Genomic DNA, 17,389 nt, shown 5'->3' on the forward strand with positions numbered 1-17,389 from the left:
ATTTTTCTTCGAAATGGTGTTAAGATGCCTACATAGTTAATTATTCAATTAACGAATTTAAGTCAATTTTTGTTTAGACTTAAATATTTTGAAATAACAGTTTCAAATACCCTATAAAGTTAAAGAAAGAAAAAAAATTTAAAAAAAATTTTAATGTTACTTAACTTTGACCAAATAAACTGATAGGCGTAAATGAAATATTTTGAAGCGAACATCTTTTAGCACGTGAAGTCACGATTGGGCAAAACAAAACCCGATACAAACGAAGTAAAAATTTTAGGAATAGAAAACTTAACGTTAAATGTAAATTTTTGTAATAAACCTTGTCATTATTTTTTTAAATATTATTAAATTTATGATTTCTATTAAATTTTTATGCATTCTTAGATTTATTAGAATAGAAAACGTTAATACAAATTTATGTGTTTTATTATGCGTTACATAAATATACAAAATAACTTTTCATTGATTCAAAAATAAAATTCACTTTGTTAATACACTTCGAATAGGTTTATTATGTCGTAAATCATTGATCGAGTCAGCTTTGTGGTGCAATCGTATCTTTGAATATTTAGAGATAATAATTTTGACTAAAGATAATATATGATTACCCAGAGGATCTTTATTTAACGATCTTCTAAAAAAATAGTTCGTTAATTTTATTTAACCAGCTATTTTCCAAGAGCTCGTTAATAAAAATAACGAGCCTTTTTCTAAGAGCTCGTAAATTTTAAATGCACTTCTCGAATTCCATCATTCAATAGGAAAAACCAAATGTTATCCAATCAATTTTATTTAACAAATCATTTTTCTTCAAATAACTTTTTTTTATTTTATTTATTCTTTTATTATTCGCACGGCTGGCGACACGGGGTGGAGGAACACAATCGTCCATTTTTTTTAAAAAAAAAAAAAAAGATCCTTAAGAAAAAAAGTAGACGTTAAAAATGTAAAATTGGGGGCCCCCTGGTTTTGTCGGCCCTGATTTGGCATTAAAAAAATCAAATCAATAGTGAGCCACTCATGAAGTTGCTTTCGTAAAAAAAAATTTTGTTACAAATATGTATTAAATGTTTATATATCTAATAAAAGTATTTATAATTTTTTACAACTATCAAGCAAATACTGTTCTGTAGACATAGATATCAGATGTTTAATCGACACCTAATTCGGATAAATATATAGCCTCATGTAAAAGCGCAGCTTGGTGGCACAAGAGCCTTAGGTCATACAAAACACGTTTGTTTTTTTATTTCTAAAGATCTGCTTATATTTCTTTACCGAAGTGAAACTCAATTAAATTCAATTAAAATAAACCCAATTAAAATAGAAAATCTTGTGGAACTAAGCATTTCAACCGAGTTTACCAAGCAAAAAAGCAAAGTACAAAACCTAACGTATTTGTTATATCTTTGTATATTTGTTATATTTGTTTTTTATATATTTGTAATAATCTTTGTAATTTTAATTATAATAATTAAAATTACAACAAAAAAAATCATAAAAAAAAAAATTTAGGAATAAAATTACGGAAATAAATTCCAGTACCAAATAAGTATCTAATAACAAAACATGTTATGCAACAAATAAAACATGTTTAATAGTAAGCAAAACATATTTTGCGAAACATGCTTTGAATTAAGAACATATTACAAAAATAATAGAGCTTCAAAATTTTAACTGCATTAGAGTTTCGTTTGGTACTTCAAAGAGTAAAACGCTTATTGATTATTATGAAAATAGCTATTACTTTATTTATAAGTTTATAAATGTAAGTTTTGTAATGACCCAAAATAAAATACCTAAAAGACTTTTTCAATGTTAAAAATTCAGGATAAGTTGTATTTAAATGATAAAATTCAGGATAAGTTGTATTTAAATGATAAAAAAACCTTTTTTAAAACGTTAGGATAACAGTTCAATATGGTTTTATTGAAGAAAACTTGAGGATAAGTCAGACTTAATAAAAGAAGCTAAATTCAAAGAACTATTTTTGTTCTGAAGTAAAACTTAAACTAAAAATGAGCCTGTTTAAATCATGTATAGTCATGTATATATAAATAATTCATTGTGTTATTTCTACTAAGTAACTATAGTAACTATAGTAACTACTATAGTTACTATAGTTACTAGTGTTATTACTACTCAACAATCAAAATGAACAATTAACTTAATCAACTGAGAAATTTTTATTATCTGTAGTTTAAGCATTTTATGATAAACGTTAGGAAAAAATTTTATGACAAAAATTCAAAATTACGATTATTTACAGTGAAAAATTTTAAACAAAATTTTCTCTATTTAAGCAATTTTTCATACTCTGCAGAATATAATACAGCAATATATTTCTCTATTTTCATTGACAACGCGGTGTGTCAATTTTAAAGGTTACCCAAAAAAAAGGAGGCCTTTTGAAGACATATCAATTATCTAATGAGCTAAAATAAATATTTCATTAAAAAACATTTATAAACTTATAAATCAAACTATAGCTATTTTCAATTTGAACCAGGTTTCTTTCTTTTCCTATTTTTGATTTCTTTTTTACTACTACAATCAAAATGTTAAAAACATAGTCGTAATATAACACAAAAAAACAATTTTTTAATTTATTATTAGAAATTATCCTATTTGACATCTTTACATTAAAATTTAGACATAAAAATCAATTTACCATTAAGTTGGTATTATATATAACGATTGCAACATAAAATACAATTTCAAAATTACGATTGTTTACAATAAAAATTTCTAAACAAAATTTTATCCATTTAAACAATTTTCATACTCTGCAGAATATAATACAATATATTTTTCTATTTTCATTGACAACGTGCGTCTAATGCAAAGGTTAACCAAAAAAGGGAGGCCTTTTAAAGACATATAAATCTGGGTACGTTATAAGTATGTATGTATGTAAGCTAGGGTTGTCCTAAAAATAACTCTTTTATTTGACTTTTAAGTGTTCTTCATAACAAAATGACATTTCAAAAATATTTTGAGGGATTACACCTTCGGCCATAATATTACCGCAAAAAAATTTCTTCAGAAGTAAATTATTTTGGATCTCAAAAAGGGCAAAATTATTTAAAATTTAAAAAATCATTTTAACTGAAATTATTTTAAAACCTTTAAAAACAGATTTCTTGTTGTGTTAATTTTATAGTTCAAAAAAAATTCTTAAATTCATTGAATGTCAAACTGGATTTCAAATATCAGGATGAAAAAATAGACACAATTTTTACATTAAAAACATATTGAAACAAGTAACAAAAAACCTTTAAAAAACATATCTTTTTATTTTGCGTTTTTTTAAAAATAGTAGTGAAAAACAAAACAACTACTTCAAATTTGTATATAAAGATTTTTGAAAATTCCATTAAAATTTAATTCTGAGGAAATAATTTTTTAGAAAATATTATAGCACTGCCATATACTAAAGATTCTCAAATATTTATGTACCATCGGCACCTTAGAACAATTTTTGTAATTTAAGTTTTTAAATCCAGTGAAAAGTATAAAAAAAGAACACACGAGGAGGTCAAAACAATTAATTAAAAATAAAGTCTGCATCTAATTTATGACACCTTAGATTCATACATACATAAATACACACATATAAGTATGCAGGTATACATATATGTGAACATTTATGTTTATGCGTATGCATGTATGTATACTCATTTTATCAATAAAAAAATTTATATATAGTAAAAATATAATTTGTAAATTATCTAAATAACTTTTTTATCTCCGAACAAAGTTAAGTGGAAAAGCACCTCTTCGCCCATTTAAAATGCCTATGCCCCATTGGTTATCTTCAATTTTAAGAATCTAAATAGAACAGTATTTTTCTCTAAGAGTTACTTTCATTTAAGAATACAGAATAAAAAATTAGCAAAACGTACATCGGACATTAAATCGTATATATAGTTAATACTTTAGGTTGCCACATATTAACAAAAATATCCATAAAACTATAAAATTGAGCACACAAGTTAAAGAATGCTAGTATTCAAATAGAAAAGTTTTAAGAACAAAGAAACCAACTAAAAAATTATATATAGAAAATCGTTTTTTTGCAACATTAGAGAAAAAGTGTTGTTACCACTTTTAAATAATTCGACTGCCGACTAAATCAACTAATACATTATTTAAGTCGACTTTTTTTCAAAATAAATTTAATATAAATTATAATAAATTTTAGTAAAAATAATAAAGTAATTTTTATTCGCTTTTTATTTTTTTAAAATCTAACGACGGGACAATTTATTCCCAAGCCCCAATGATATAGGGACTTGTCTTAAATACTTGCCAATTATCAAATGATTGTATAAGTTTATGGAATCATACTTACTATGTTGATTGTATAGATGACATTTAGAATTTGGAGTATTAAGTTTGTTTTTTTTTAATGAAAATCACAAGCAATAAACTAAATATATATATATATATATATATATATATATATATATTATTTAATGCTTGTAAACAATATATATATATATGTATATATATATATATATATATATATATATATATACATATACACATATATATATACATATATATATAAATATATATACACACATACATACTACATACACACACACACACACACACACACACACACACACACACACACACACACACACACACACACACACACACACACACACACACACACACACACACACACACACACACACACACACACACATATATATATATATATATTAATGAAATACATAACCAAAAGATTATTTAGGTATAAATATTGGTAACATGTTACGAACTAGAAACCTTTAAAATAGTAAACAAAAAGCTAGGTAGCTTGGTAGCTAGGTAGCATGTAAAAGTTGTAATCGTACATACTGTTATTATTAAATGAACAAAAAAAAATTTATGATTGAAAATTAAATCCAATAAAAAGATATAAAGATTTTATGATTATTCAACTAAATTGACTTATTAGTAATTCAACTAAATTGACTTATTAGTCGATTAGTAGGAAATCCATAGATGATTAAATCGACTATTTGATTTTTCAGTTGACTAATTTCCACTTTCGACTAGTCCACTTTTAGTCGATTTAGTCAAAGTCATTAGGAAAACTGAAAAAAAAACAAACAAAGAAAAACCCTTGTAAAATCAATTAAAATTTTTTCCCACATTTGTTTCGACAACATTTCTTGTGTATATATTATAATATGGTATAAAACATAAACTATTTTCTTATATTTTAATTAAATTTTATATTAATTTATTTGTCATACAAAACAATGTTGTTTATGACAATAAATTGCAGTTTTGTAACAACAGCAGCTAATCAAAGGAAAAAAAGATGTAAATATTTAAGGACATTTAAAACTCACTGCAAGGAAACAACATAGGCGTTATAACTAATGCCGACACACTATTAAAAATTATGAATTGACTGCATTTACAAAATGCTACTAAAATTTAGCTATTACCTGGGGAAAAAATATGGCAACCAACTTTACCAAAATTTACATTGTTGTCACTATTTTCGCTAAGATATTTTTAATTACTAAACCAAAAATTCATTAACTTTAAAAAAAAAAATCTCTAAGGGTGACTGCAACAAACCTCTATGACATCACCAACAGCAAGGGATAACTCTTGATTACTCTGAGCATCATAGGTGTATATAACTTTTGCAAAGTTTGAGAGAGTTGTTGATGTAACACTGCGAACTTGACCAATCGTTGTATAATCACCTTCTATAAAACACAGAATTATTAAAATTTAGTTTTTAGACCAAATAATGAGTTTAAAATCAAAGCATATCCATTTACCAAATCACCTAATAATTTGGGTTTGCATTTTGAGATGTACTGTTGGACCTTCACACAACTTAATTCGTTTAGAATTTGCTGTTTTGAAAATTAAACTAAATTTTATGAAGAAATTTATTTTTTAGGAAAAAAAATTTAATACTTTTATATATAAAAAACTATAATATAAACAACTATTTATAATACAATTTATTCCCATAAGAACAATAACAGCAAAAGATTATTAAAAAAAAGGTATTCTAAACAATCAGATTTTGCAAAGTATGAGTTTAATTAAATAAAAGTACCATATAATTATGTGAGGGTTTTGAAACATTGTTTAAATGAGTTAGGAAAAAAAGATTTCTTAAAATATGAAATATAAAATAATTTTTTAGATTACAAAGTACCTTAACTAAAATGTCACATAATATGCAGTGATGACATGATGAAATAAACGTTGTTCATTGGTAGAGCTCTCATTTTTATACAAGAAATTGTAAGTTACCTATCACATTCTTGGTAGCAACGTGTTATTTCTCTGCACAGGAGCTTTGTATGTCAAGGCTTGTGTTTTGATGTTATAGGTTAAGAACTACACAATTAAAAAAAAGTGACCTTGTTGACTATAGCGACCCCTTCGGTAATAGGGAGATAAATATTGTAAAGTTTCAATTATGAAATCTATGTTATTATAAACTACTAACATAACTAATACAAATATTAATAAAATAAATAATAAAATTATAATAAAAAAAATCAAATCAACTATTTTTCACAAGCAAAAAAAATGGTTGATTCGATTTTAATCAGGAAAAACTAGAAAAGAAAAATGCTTTTTCTTGTTGTTACCTTCTCTTGCACAAAAAAATGAATTTTTACATTTTTAAATCATACATTTTAACCTTATACTATTTGCGTAAAGGTCCACCAGTGTATCCCATAATGTTAAGCAATACAATTATATCAATTCATATGAAATGATGTCAGTGCAGGTTTTGCATATGAATATTTTCGTAATAAAATTCATCATCTACAGAACCCTCATTAATTCTCAATTGAAATTGTTCAATTGAATTAATTAAACTCACCATCCATAGAACTCTCATTAATTTTCAATTGAGATCGTCCAAGTGAACTTTTGGTGTTGTAATAAAAATTTTCATATGTTATGAAAGCTGGAAACAAAACAAAAAATACAGGTTATTATTAAAAACAATTTAGAATTAGTAATTATGGTAATTGTTAATGAACAACTTATTTTGAAATACATCAAAGCAAAAAAAATAGACTGTCTGTTCACTCATAGTAATTATTTATTAACCTATATATTCTTTATACTTTTCCTTTTTTTATACTTTGTATTTTTGTCTTAGTAAGTGTCTAAAACCCTGTAAACAGCGCAAGCATGGAGATATTTGTATCTGTTACTGTAAACTTAATTTGAACACTTTTTTGAAATTTGATCAGCAGTGGTGCAGTGGTTTAGAGCAATGGCTTAAAAAAAGTTAAGAAAAAAATTCAGGTAAAAAGGCTAAAGATTTAATGATCTGGCCACAAACATGAAATCAGTAAGAAAAACAACATAAACATCCTGGTTAAATACTTCTCTGTGATGCTCTGTGATAAGACTGTTAGGTCTTGTTGGAGCACCTAGAAGGAGCAACTAGAGAAAAAAACAATTTAAAAAAACATGTATGTTTCTTTTATACATTTAAAAAAAGATATTTCTTTATAGCTATTTTATTAAAACATGAATACGCAAACATTTTTAAAATCATATTTCAACAAGAAAATGTTGTAAATAAAAAAAATTAAAATAATAGTTTCTTTTATGTAAAATTAGTAAGTCACAAAAAAGCATTTGACTGAAACAACCCAATCAGGTATCAGTTTAAAATCTCATTTTATAAGTTCAATTAAGAGTTCAAAAAATGCAAAAACTCAGCTAGTAAAAAAGCATTATCAGCAACTAGACACAACACAAGACAACACAACATAAGATCAGTTATCTATTATTGTAAGATATGTTTTGAACAACATAAAAGATTGTCGCAATTTTTTTTTACAGATCTTCAAGTTTTCAAGAGACAGAAAAGAAAAAAGAAATAATGGGTGCAGAAAAAGAGATTTAAAATTATGTAAACAACAAAATAATAAAATCAAATCAATCTCCAAATTATACCCACTGGTTTTATCAGTCAAAAACATGAAACTTTTCATAAAAAAACAAGATTGTAAAGACCTGAAAAACAAAAATTTTCTTTGTAAAGCAAACTAATTTATGATTAAATCATTAAAACATATTTTAATGTCATAATAAAGATCATAAATAAAGGCTTAAAATTTTTATGTAAATAATAACACTCAGTAAATACCATATAATAGTAAATATACCATTTAGTTTTGACTCGAAATCATAAAAACTTTGCAAATTGTAATTATTAGGCTACTACTAAGTAGAATAATAAATTATTAATTTTTGTCTGAAAACAGAATTTTGGAGTGAAAAAGAGAAGACTAAGATACATGATGTTTTTATTACGCTAGAGTTATGATTAGATCAGGTGGTAAAGATGAGAAGGCATCAATCCAAAGTTCACAGTGGTTTATTTATATAGAGCATGTTACAAATGATTGGTAATCAACTTTTCTTTTTCTGGAGAAAATGATAGAGCCAAAATTACCTGAAACATAAGAGAGCATGAGGGGGCTAAAAATAATAAAAAATATGCAAGATTGTGAGTTATTACTTTGGTTTATCAACTAAACCCTCAGCATTGTTTCTTTAAAAATATTTTATACCGATACCGAACCTATTCAAAAGAATATTAGTAAATTTGATTGATTTTATAAGCAAACTTTCTGATTTACTTGGACTCTTTTTCTAATAAAAATAATTTGCCTTTAAGGCAGTTTCCAATTGTTGTGGCGCTAATCCTCATATTAAACATCTTACACCTAATGCTCTTATTAAAAATCTTACACCTTAAGTTTGTCCTAGAACCATCATTTTGCTCAGCACATTCAAAAACAATTCATCTGTCGAAGACAATCAATAATTATTTCTTTCTAAAAAAGTAAGACCTCATTGTTCCAAAACTGAATTTAGTAGAATTTGGTAAATTAATGTTGACAAAGATTTTATAATTTAATGAAGGACATTCAGGTCAAAATGTATCAAAGTATAAGATAAATGGTTTTCCATAATTATAAATGATGCGTAAAAAATGCAAAATCTTATATTATTAACTAATGTAAACTTATAACTTTTTATACTTACAAATTTACATTGCTTATTTACAATTAAATTTTAAAAATTAATTATGTATTACAAATAACAGTTAGATGTTACATTTCCCAATTATGTACTATGATTTTTTATTTATATATTATGATTCTCAATTATTAGAGCTCTTATTAAAAAATCAATTTCTCATTTTCTTAAAAATTGTCTGCCATTATTTTAATATTTTTTTTAAACTCAAAAGCATTAATGAAATACCTCAAGTGACTTAAAAATCTGTTACTTATAATTTATTTATTAGTTAGGTTTTATCAAAAATGATATTAAGAACAAGTTGTATATAATCAGAATATAAAAAAGTGACAATATATTTTATGTCTTTAAAAAATATTCTGCAAGATTTAATGATTTTATATTACCTGGTCTCTCAGAACCAGTTCTTTTCTGTGATATAAAAAGATCAATATCATTGTTATGGTCACATTTTTCAATCACTTTACGACAGTCTTCATATTTCTATAAATTTGAATACATTAATATAAATAGCACAGTGAATATTATTATTAATATAAATTAATCTTAATATAAATAGCACAGTGAATATTATTATTATTAGTGCGCATAGTTACGCAGTTACGCATTGTTCATATTGTTACTTACGGTTCTGTATTCTGTAAAATACACTATTTCTTAGTTTTTAAGTAGTTTCTAGACTTTTTTTATGCGCGGTTATATGTTCCATGCGGTCTTTCGAGTAAGGCCAGTAAGCGAATTAGAGCTGATATACTTTTATTTTCAAGAAGAATTGATGTTGTTCATTGTTTAAAATAAAAATTTAAATAATCGTTTGTTTGTTGTTGGTTGTTTTTATTTTTCTAATTTTTATAGCCTGTTTTCATTTTTTAGAAGAAGTTAGATTATTTATAGATTAAGATTATTAGATTATTTATAGATTAAGATTATTTTTTGTAGAAAGAATAAAATTTTATTTATGTATTTAATATGAAAAGTTAAATAAAATAAGATTGTTGTTTGTGGTCATGTAAGTTTATATACATAAGTTTGCATTTATTTCAATCTATTTTATATTTCTCTATATCTATATGTATATTTTATATTCTTAGGAAAAATAATAAGGAATAGAAAAATAAAATAAAATTCTTCTGGAATTTGTCAAAAGAATGTTGTGTTATGCTTCATTTTAAGGTATCTGTATTTTTGTTTATTAGAAATTTTTGATTTTGTTCTTAAATGGTTTCATCTTTTTCATTCCAATGTTGTGAATTGTAGTCTGCATTCTTTGTTACATTAAAAATAATTGATGCTAATAAATGTTGTTTTATAGTTGTTAAAGGTTTGCATATATATGTATACTATGCTCAAAGTTAATAAGTTTTTGATAAATACGTGTATGTGATGATATATGTTATATAGTTGTTTTATAAATGTGTTTATATAAATGTTTTTATAATAGTATGAAATGTATTTTATCTAATGTGTACATGATTGTTAAATGAGGTGTTTTTATATGTTATATAAAATTAAAAAAAATATTGTGTTTTATAGTTAGTACAACTATAAAACACAATATATTTGAGATATAGATCTAGAGCAAGATTCGTCAACCTTACCAGTCAAGCGGTGTTACTGCTTTAGGTCTAAGTGTAGTTTAGCCTTCAATATAACTATTCTGAAAATACATAACATTATCTTTAATAATTTTTTGCGTAATGTTGTTACCTTTGGCTTATCTTTATGTTAGTGTCTGTTGTTAAAAATGATTAATAGGTAGTTTCATTACTAGAACTCACTGCTTTTGTTTCTTAATATAAATACATCTTAATATTAATATAACTTTTTGTGTAATGTTGTTTGTAATGTATGTGTATGTGGTAATAAGTGCTTTATAGTTGTTTAATCAATGTGTTTTTATAATAATGTAAAGTGTTTTTTATTGTTTGTGTATGTGTCAATATGTGTTATATGATTGTTTTTAAAAAGTGTTTAAATATGTATATAAGGTATATATTTAACCTTATATACATATTTAAGCACACTTATTGTGTTTAAAGTTAGTACATATGTTTATATTATATTGTTGAGTAAGATTTGTCAACTTTGCCAGCCAAGTGATGTACTTATAACAGAGGGTTACACGATAGTTTTTAGTGTCAAAAAATACATAATAATCTATTTTAATAACATTTTGCTTAACGTTGTTACTTATGATCTGTTAAATATGAATATTATCTTACTTACTGTTATAAACATATTATATTAACTTATGGTGTGTGCCATTGTTGTGTGTTGTTGCTGTGATGTTTTTTGTTATCTTTTGAGTTGATAGACATTTGGCTTATCACTATGTTGGTGTCTATTGTTAAAAATGGTAAATAGGTAATTTTATTAAAAATCACTGCTTTTAATCATTCACTAAAAGCCAATTCAAATTATTTTGCCATATATACAATTTGTTTTATCTCAATTTAATTTTTTGTCTTTAGCACTGTTTACTACATGATTTTGCTATATATATTTTGGAATCATGATGTTCCAGCACAAATTATTTTGTGATAATGTATTAATGTGGTATAGAAGAACGAAATATGGTAAAGTTTTGTGAATTTTTGAAAAAAACGTTTACTAATAATTTTTTTTGAAGAAATAATTTTTAAGTTTGCAACAAAGGGCTTACAATGTTTTATTTTTTAACTTTTCTTTGCTAGCAGTATGTTTATTATTAGAATTGCATGTTTTTAATAATTTTTTTTATTATTATTTGCTAAGCTAATTTTTTTTCAAACATCTCCTAGCTGATATATATATATATATTTTTAAAGTCATGAGATTATTGTATAATTTATTTTAAATGACAGTCTGTTATATATAAAAACTATTTGTGTGTACTATTTAGAGTAGAAAAAAATTATATAGGAAAGATCGCAATCTTTAGGAATCGTTTAAGATTTTTTGTTACTACTTTCAATTAAAAGTGAAGTTTAAATGGATGATATTAGGCTAGAAGCAGATATTGGTTTAGAAAATGGAAATGTTAATAGGCAAGTTGTTTGTGGCACAAATGAAAGAGATAGACTTAGACAAGATGAAATTAATAATGGACAAAATGCTGCTCGGCAAGCAGCAAATAATTCGAACCTTAATACTTAAATTTTATAACGGGTTTAACTAATTAATTAGCTTAGTTTGCATTTGCAACACTTTTGAGGAAAGAAAAAATTCTTATATATGTTAAATTCTTATATATATTAAAAAGAAAAAATTCTTAAAAATGTAAATCATTGTTTTACATTTTATTATTTTAGTGAAAGGTCTTCATCAAAAACTTGATTATTCTTAATAAAAATAACTTTATTCTCTTGGCCACCATTAAGGCAAAAACGAGGAAGGGAGGTCCTTTATTAGTGTCAAAATATTTACGAGAATTAAATTCCAAGTAACAAAAAGAATTTTTAGTAAATGGTAGCAAGTTACCGTTTACTAAAAACTATTGAAACAAAGAGGTCATACAAATAATATAAAAATGGACTGTGTTGAACAGACTTAACAAGATCCGGGTGCGGTCAGCTTGGTTTACAAACATGAAATTATGTCACGTTAAAAGCTATGAACATAACATAACCTTTAAAAGCCAATTTAAAACATTTTTGACAGCTAAATGTGGTAGTACATTGTAAGTATAAATGTGATAGTATAGTAAAAAAAAATATTTTAAGATTTTTTGGCTCATAAAATGGATTTAAGACTTGCGGTTAAAGATTACGGTTAAACCGCAATAAATAACGATTAGAAGGCTATATGGCCCAGACAAAATATGCAACATAAATATCAAACTTTAATTTTATAATGTATTGTATTTTACGTCTGATGACGATCTGTGCTAAAACAGGTCGAAATATCTCAAAAAAGAAAAATTAGTACGATGCTGTTTTGATGTTTCATAACTTATTATATATTTACGTACTTTAAGATATGTCGCTTAAAAACTTAAATATCAAATTTGTATTTTACTCATTCACAAAAAATGGAGTTAAGACAAATTGGCTGTTTTGTCCAGATATGTTTACTGCACATATTAGTAAATAAACTAATTAGTTGCATAATGAGTTAGACGCATTGATAAATCTTAGGCATTGATTAAAATCGATGATTTATTTATAAATAGATGAGTTATTTTAGGCATTGATTAAAATTGCTAATCATAATCATAATGTATTTAATTGAATATGCTAATCATAATTTAATTTGTAATAATGTAATTATTGCAATTAATGCAACAAGTTAAATGCGGTTTTACTTTTTTGTTATTCTTCATTGTTTTGTTACACTGGACAGTTTGGTTTGTGCGCTGTTAGTTTTTCTTCTGTTCTGGAATTTTGAGATTGGAATTTCCAGGCATTTAAAAAAGCACGTTTCTAATATATCTGTTTTAAAACATCATATTATATCTTTTAAGTAAGTTATATTCTGTTTAATCATTTTAATCATTTACATTTTTTTATATCTTAACATGTCTATTACCTTTATTAAAATTGTTTTTAAGCATATTTATTTTAATTTTTTATATCGAATTAATAGAATGCCCCAAATTGTTGAAGATGAAGGTTTGTATTTATTTACATGTGTATTATGCTACTGATTTGTATCATGTTACATAGTTAGTTCTTAAATATATGTTTATTTTTAGTCACTGAATTACTAAGAAGTAAGTTTTGTTCCATTTTGTTACAATTAAATGTTATAAATTGCAGTTCATATAGGTTTGTTGATTTAAATTAACTTTACAATTATAAAATGGTTTAGACGAAAATTTTTGTAAATTAATTCAATCCAGAAAGATTAAATATTTATTTTAATATTGAATTAATTAAAGAGGTTAAAGAAAGAATTGGCTTCAGTATTTGTTTGCTTTTCTGTTTAGTTGACAACAGTATTATTGGAGAAAGTAAGTTAAAAAGCATTTTTACTTTTTAAAAAGGAAAAGAATTACTTTTTAATATTTCTGTTTTTTTTGAAGTAGGTTTAAAATTTTAGGTTTTTAAAATCTTATATATTATAATCTTAAATATTTTTAATTACTTAAAAAATATATCTATGTTTAATTACACCAGGTTGAAGAAAATAGTTATAGTTTAATGATAAGGTTGTAGACTGTTAGAGCAGATTAAATAGATCAAAGATCTATTTAATCTATTTAATAACCTACTACCAAAGTGAAAATTTACTATTTTTGTTTGTTTTATTTTGTTTGTTTGTTTTTATGTTTAGTTGACAACAATGAAGAGAGAGGTAGTAAGTTTAAAAGGATTTTTATTTTTTTATAAAGTAACTAAAATGTTTTTTAAAATATCGTTGTTGACTTTAAAGTAAAACAGTAGGTTTTTATAATTTTATACAATAAGCCCAAGAACTTAGGTACTACTTAAAATTATATTGTCAATAATAAAGAGAAGAAATTTAAAATTCTCAGTAAGACAGCTTCCTATTATTTTACACCAAGTTAGTTTAATTAAAATTTATTTTCTTTAGTTGATCAAGAGAGAGCTAATAAAGGTATTAGTTACATTAGTTTAGTGAATTTATTTTAAAAAAGTTAAGTAGATATTTTAATGTCTATACATTTAAGTGCTTTTATTGTTTAGACACAGAATTAAAGACTGAAATAAGTCAGTGTTTTTGCTATTAGATAATTGTTAATAGGAATTTGTTTATTTGTACTGTAACTGGAATTTTAAAATTTCAAGTACTTAAGCTTTATTTTCTTTTTTCTTTTAGGAGAGTTGGAAAAAAAACTAAGTATAAATTATATGATTAGTATAGTTAAATAAATAAGGCATTTATATCTGTACACTCAAAAGTCCAAGTCAGTTGTCACATTTTAGAAATTGTCCAGGAGAGAGTAAAGTAATTAGTCTTCATTGGCTTATTCTTGATGGTTAAATTTATGTTATTTTTTTCGTGTTTTATTTTATTTGTCTTGAGGCACATGAAATATAATTTTGACAAAATTAAAAGTTAAATAAAAAAAGTGAAAAATCATTTCTGGACTACAGACGTTTTTCCTTTGAACATTGTGGGGACACCAGACCCTTTATATTGACCAAACTTTGTTTCACATTGTTGCAGGAAAACAGCCTTTATACCTATGTAGATACTGAAAAAACTAAAAAGGTCCATACATAACTCATTTTCACAAAAACCTGGATAACCGACCTTTGTCTTCTGAGGTACAGATATTAGAATTTAAAGTTTATTTTAGTTTATAGTTTTGGTTTAGTTTATAGTTAATTTTAGTTTAGCTTTTGTTAGTTTTAGCTTCAGTTATCTTTTTTCTTACTTTAGACAACTTCATGGAAGAAATGAGGGGAATAGGTAAAAAAAATTATAGTTATATATTTATTTATATGTAAATATTATTCTATCAATTATTCTGAGGTATATTTTTTGTCTTTAGTGTCTGGTAGAAGCATAACTGGTAGGGCTGTGTTTTAAATTTTATATATTTTTTATGGAGAAATATGTGCAATAGGTGAAAGAATTATTTAATATAAATATGACATTTTTAAACTGTTTGGATTTTACTCATATTTTTATTAAAATTAAATTTTTCACAAGTTTAACCCTTTTTAATTTACTTTTTTTTAATTATTTTTAGCATCCTCTTCATCCTGTGAAAATGGTGAGGTTATGCTTTATATTTTGATTAAAAAAAATTGTAAATATTTTTAAATTTTATTATATCCTTCTATTTGTAATTTTAGAGTCGTTAACATTTGAGGAATACAAAAGATATCGCTCCCAACACCCAGGGCCTCTCTCAGAGAGGTCCTTCAATAAGTAGCGAAGTAATGGATGAGTCATCCTTTAAATGGAGGGCTCATCCACACCGGGGTGTTGGGAGACACCGAAGAAAAAACAGCAACCAAAAGGTTGTAAATGTCTTCTATCAGTGAAGGTATTTATAACTTTTTTGTTGCCGCTTTTTCTTCAGTGATTTTTTTTTTTTAATTTTGTAATTTTTTTTTTTTAATTTGTAATTTTTTTTTATAATATACTGTTGTATATTTGGTTTGTTTTTGTCTTTTTTAATTAAAATTTTATTTGTTTTTCACCAATTAAACTTAAATATAGTTAAATTGATTTATTACCCAATCATCATAATATGATGCTACATTCTATTTGTTAAAAATAATTAATTGGTAGTTTAATTTATTGAAAACACTGCTTTTAAAATTTACTATAAGCCAAGACTCTTTAGCTATATAAATGCAATTTATTTATATCTCTATTTGATTTTTTATCTTTAATGTTTTTAGTTTGGCTCCTTGAAGCATTTGTTTTTTTTGCTTTTTAATTAAAATATTTTAAATCTATTGTAATGTCTTTTAAATTTAACTAAAGTTTACTAAAAGCCAACGTGAAATAACGTCATAAAACAACACCGACAAGCTGCATCATGACAGCAGTTTAAGTATGACAACAGGCTATCAAAAAGCAGGTAATCTGTTTTCCAGTTTTTTTTTGTTTTGTTTTTTTTTTCTTTTATGTCTACTTATCTATTACAATTTTTATTTTAGGTTTGTCATATGACGCATTAATGCAATATAAAAGATCAAAGTTTACATATTTTTTACAATTTGTTATACACATGTTTGATTGTAAATTAACTTTTTTTTGTTTGAAACATATTTGTACTCAATTGCTTAGTTATTTATAATAAATTTATTTAGTTGTGTGCATTTAGCTTTTTAAAGACAATTTCCTTTTTTAAAGAAACATGTATCAAGGGGATACCAAACAATTAATAACTCATGAATAATTTACATTCACTTCATATTAATCTTATTAATTAAAGTTTATGTTATAAAAAATAAAACAAGAATTTAGCTTTCCTTTTTCGTCAATTTAAAGCATAATGAAGTGTTATTATTTTGTGTCAGTAACTAAAAATGTATTGCGTTGAACTTAGTAATGTCTAGGAAAATGGTTCTGCCATACACTGATATGACCTATGTTAGTTGTAAATTACTCAAATAACGTTAAATAATTGGTAAATTAATTTATTTTAATTTTGCAGATGGTTTAATTTTTTAATTTGAAGGCGTTTTTCTTTCATGGTATTAGTTAAGGTTTCGCAACTTTAAATTGTGGAAAACAGCCACTATAAATTAAGTAACAGACTGACCATAACCTGTATTACGGGTTGATTTCTGCTAGTATATTATAATACAGTAACTATTTATATACAGGTGTGTTGGTGTTTGTGTATATATGCCTATATATATATATATATATATATATATATATATATATATATATATATATA

General features: G+C 24.6%; 1 protein-coding gene across 1 annotated transcript in view; it reads right to left on the reverse strand.

Moving 5' to 3' along the window:
* Positions 1 to 2,595: 2,595 nt before the first annotated feature.
* Positions 2,596 to 17,389, reverse strand: part of LOC100213763 (proline-serine-threonine phosphatase-interacting protein 2) — a 67,447-nt gene continuing 52,653 nt past the window's right edge. The window contains exons 12-15 of the mRNA XM_065816903.1: positions 9,465 to 9,561; positions 6,890 to 6,976; positions 5,611 to 5,744; positions 2,596 to 3,834 (exon numbers count right to left, since the gene is read on the reverse strand). Of these exons, the coding sequence (XP_065672975.1) occupies positions 3,748 to 3,834; positions 5,611 to 5,744; positions 6,890 to 6,976; positions 9,465 to 9,561 (405 nt within the window). The 3' untranslated portion in view covers positions 2,596 to 3,747. The remainder of the gene's footprint in view (positions 3,835 to 5,610; positions 5,745 to 6,889; positions 6,977 to 9,464; positions 9,562 to 17,389) is intronic.

Source organism: Hydra vulgaris, chromosome 13 (genome assembly GCF_038396675.1).
Source record: "Hydra vulgaris chromosome 13, alternate assembly HydraT2T_AEP".
NCBI lineage: Eukaryota > Metazoa > Cnidaria > Hydrozoa > Anthoathecata > Hydridae > Hydra > Hydra vulgaris.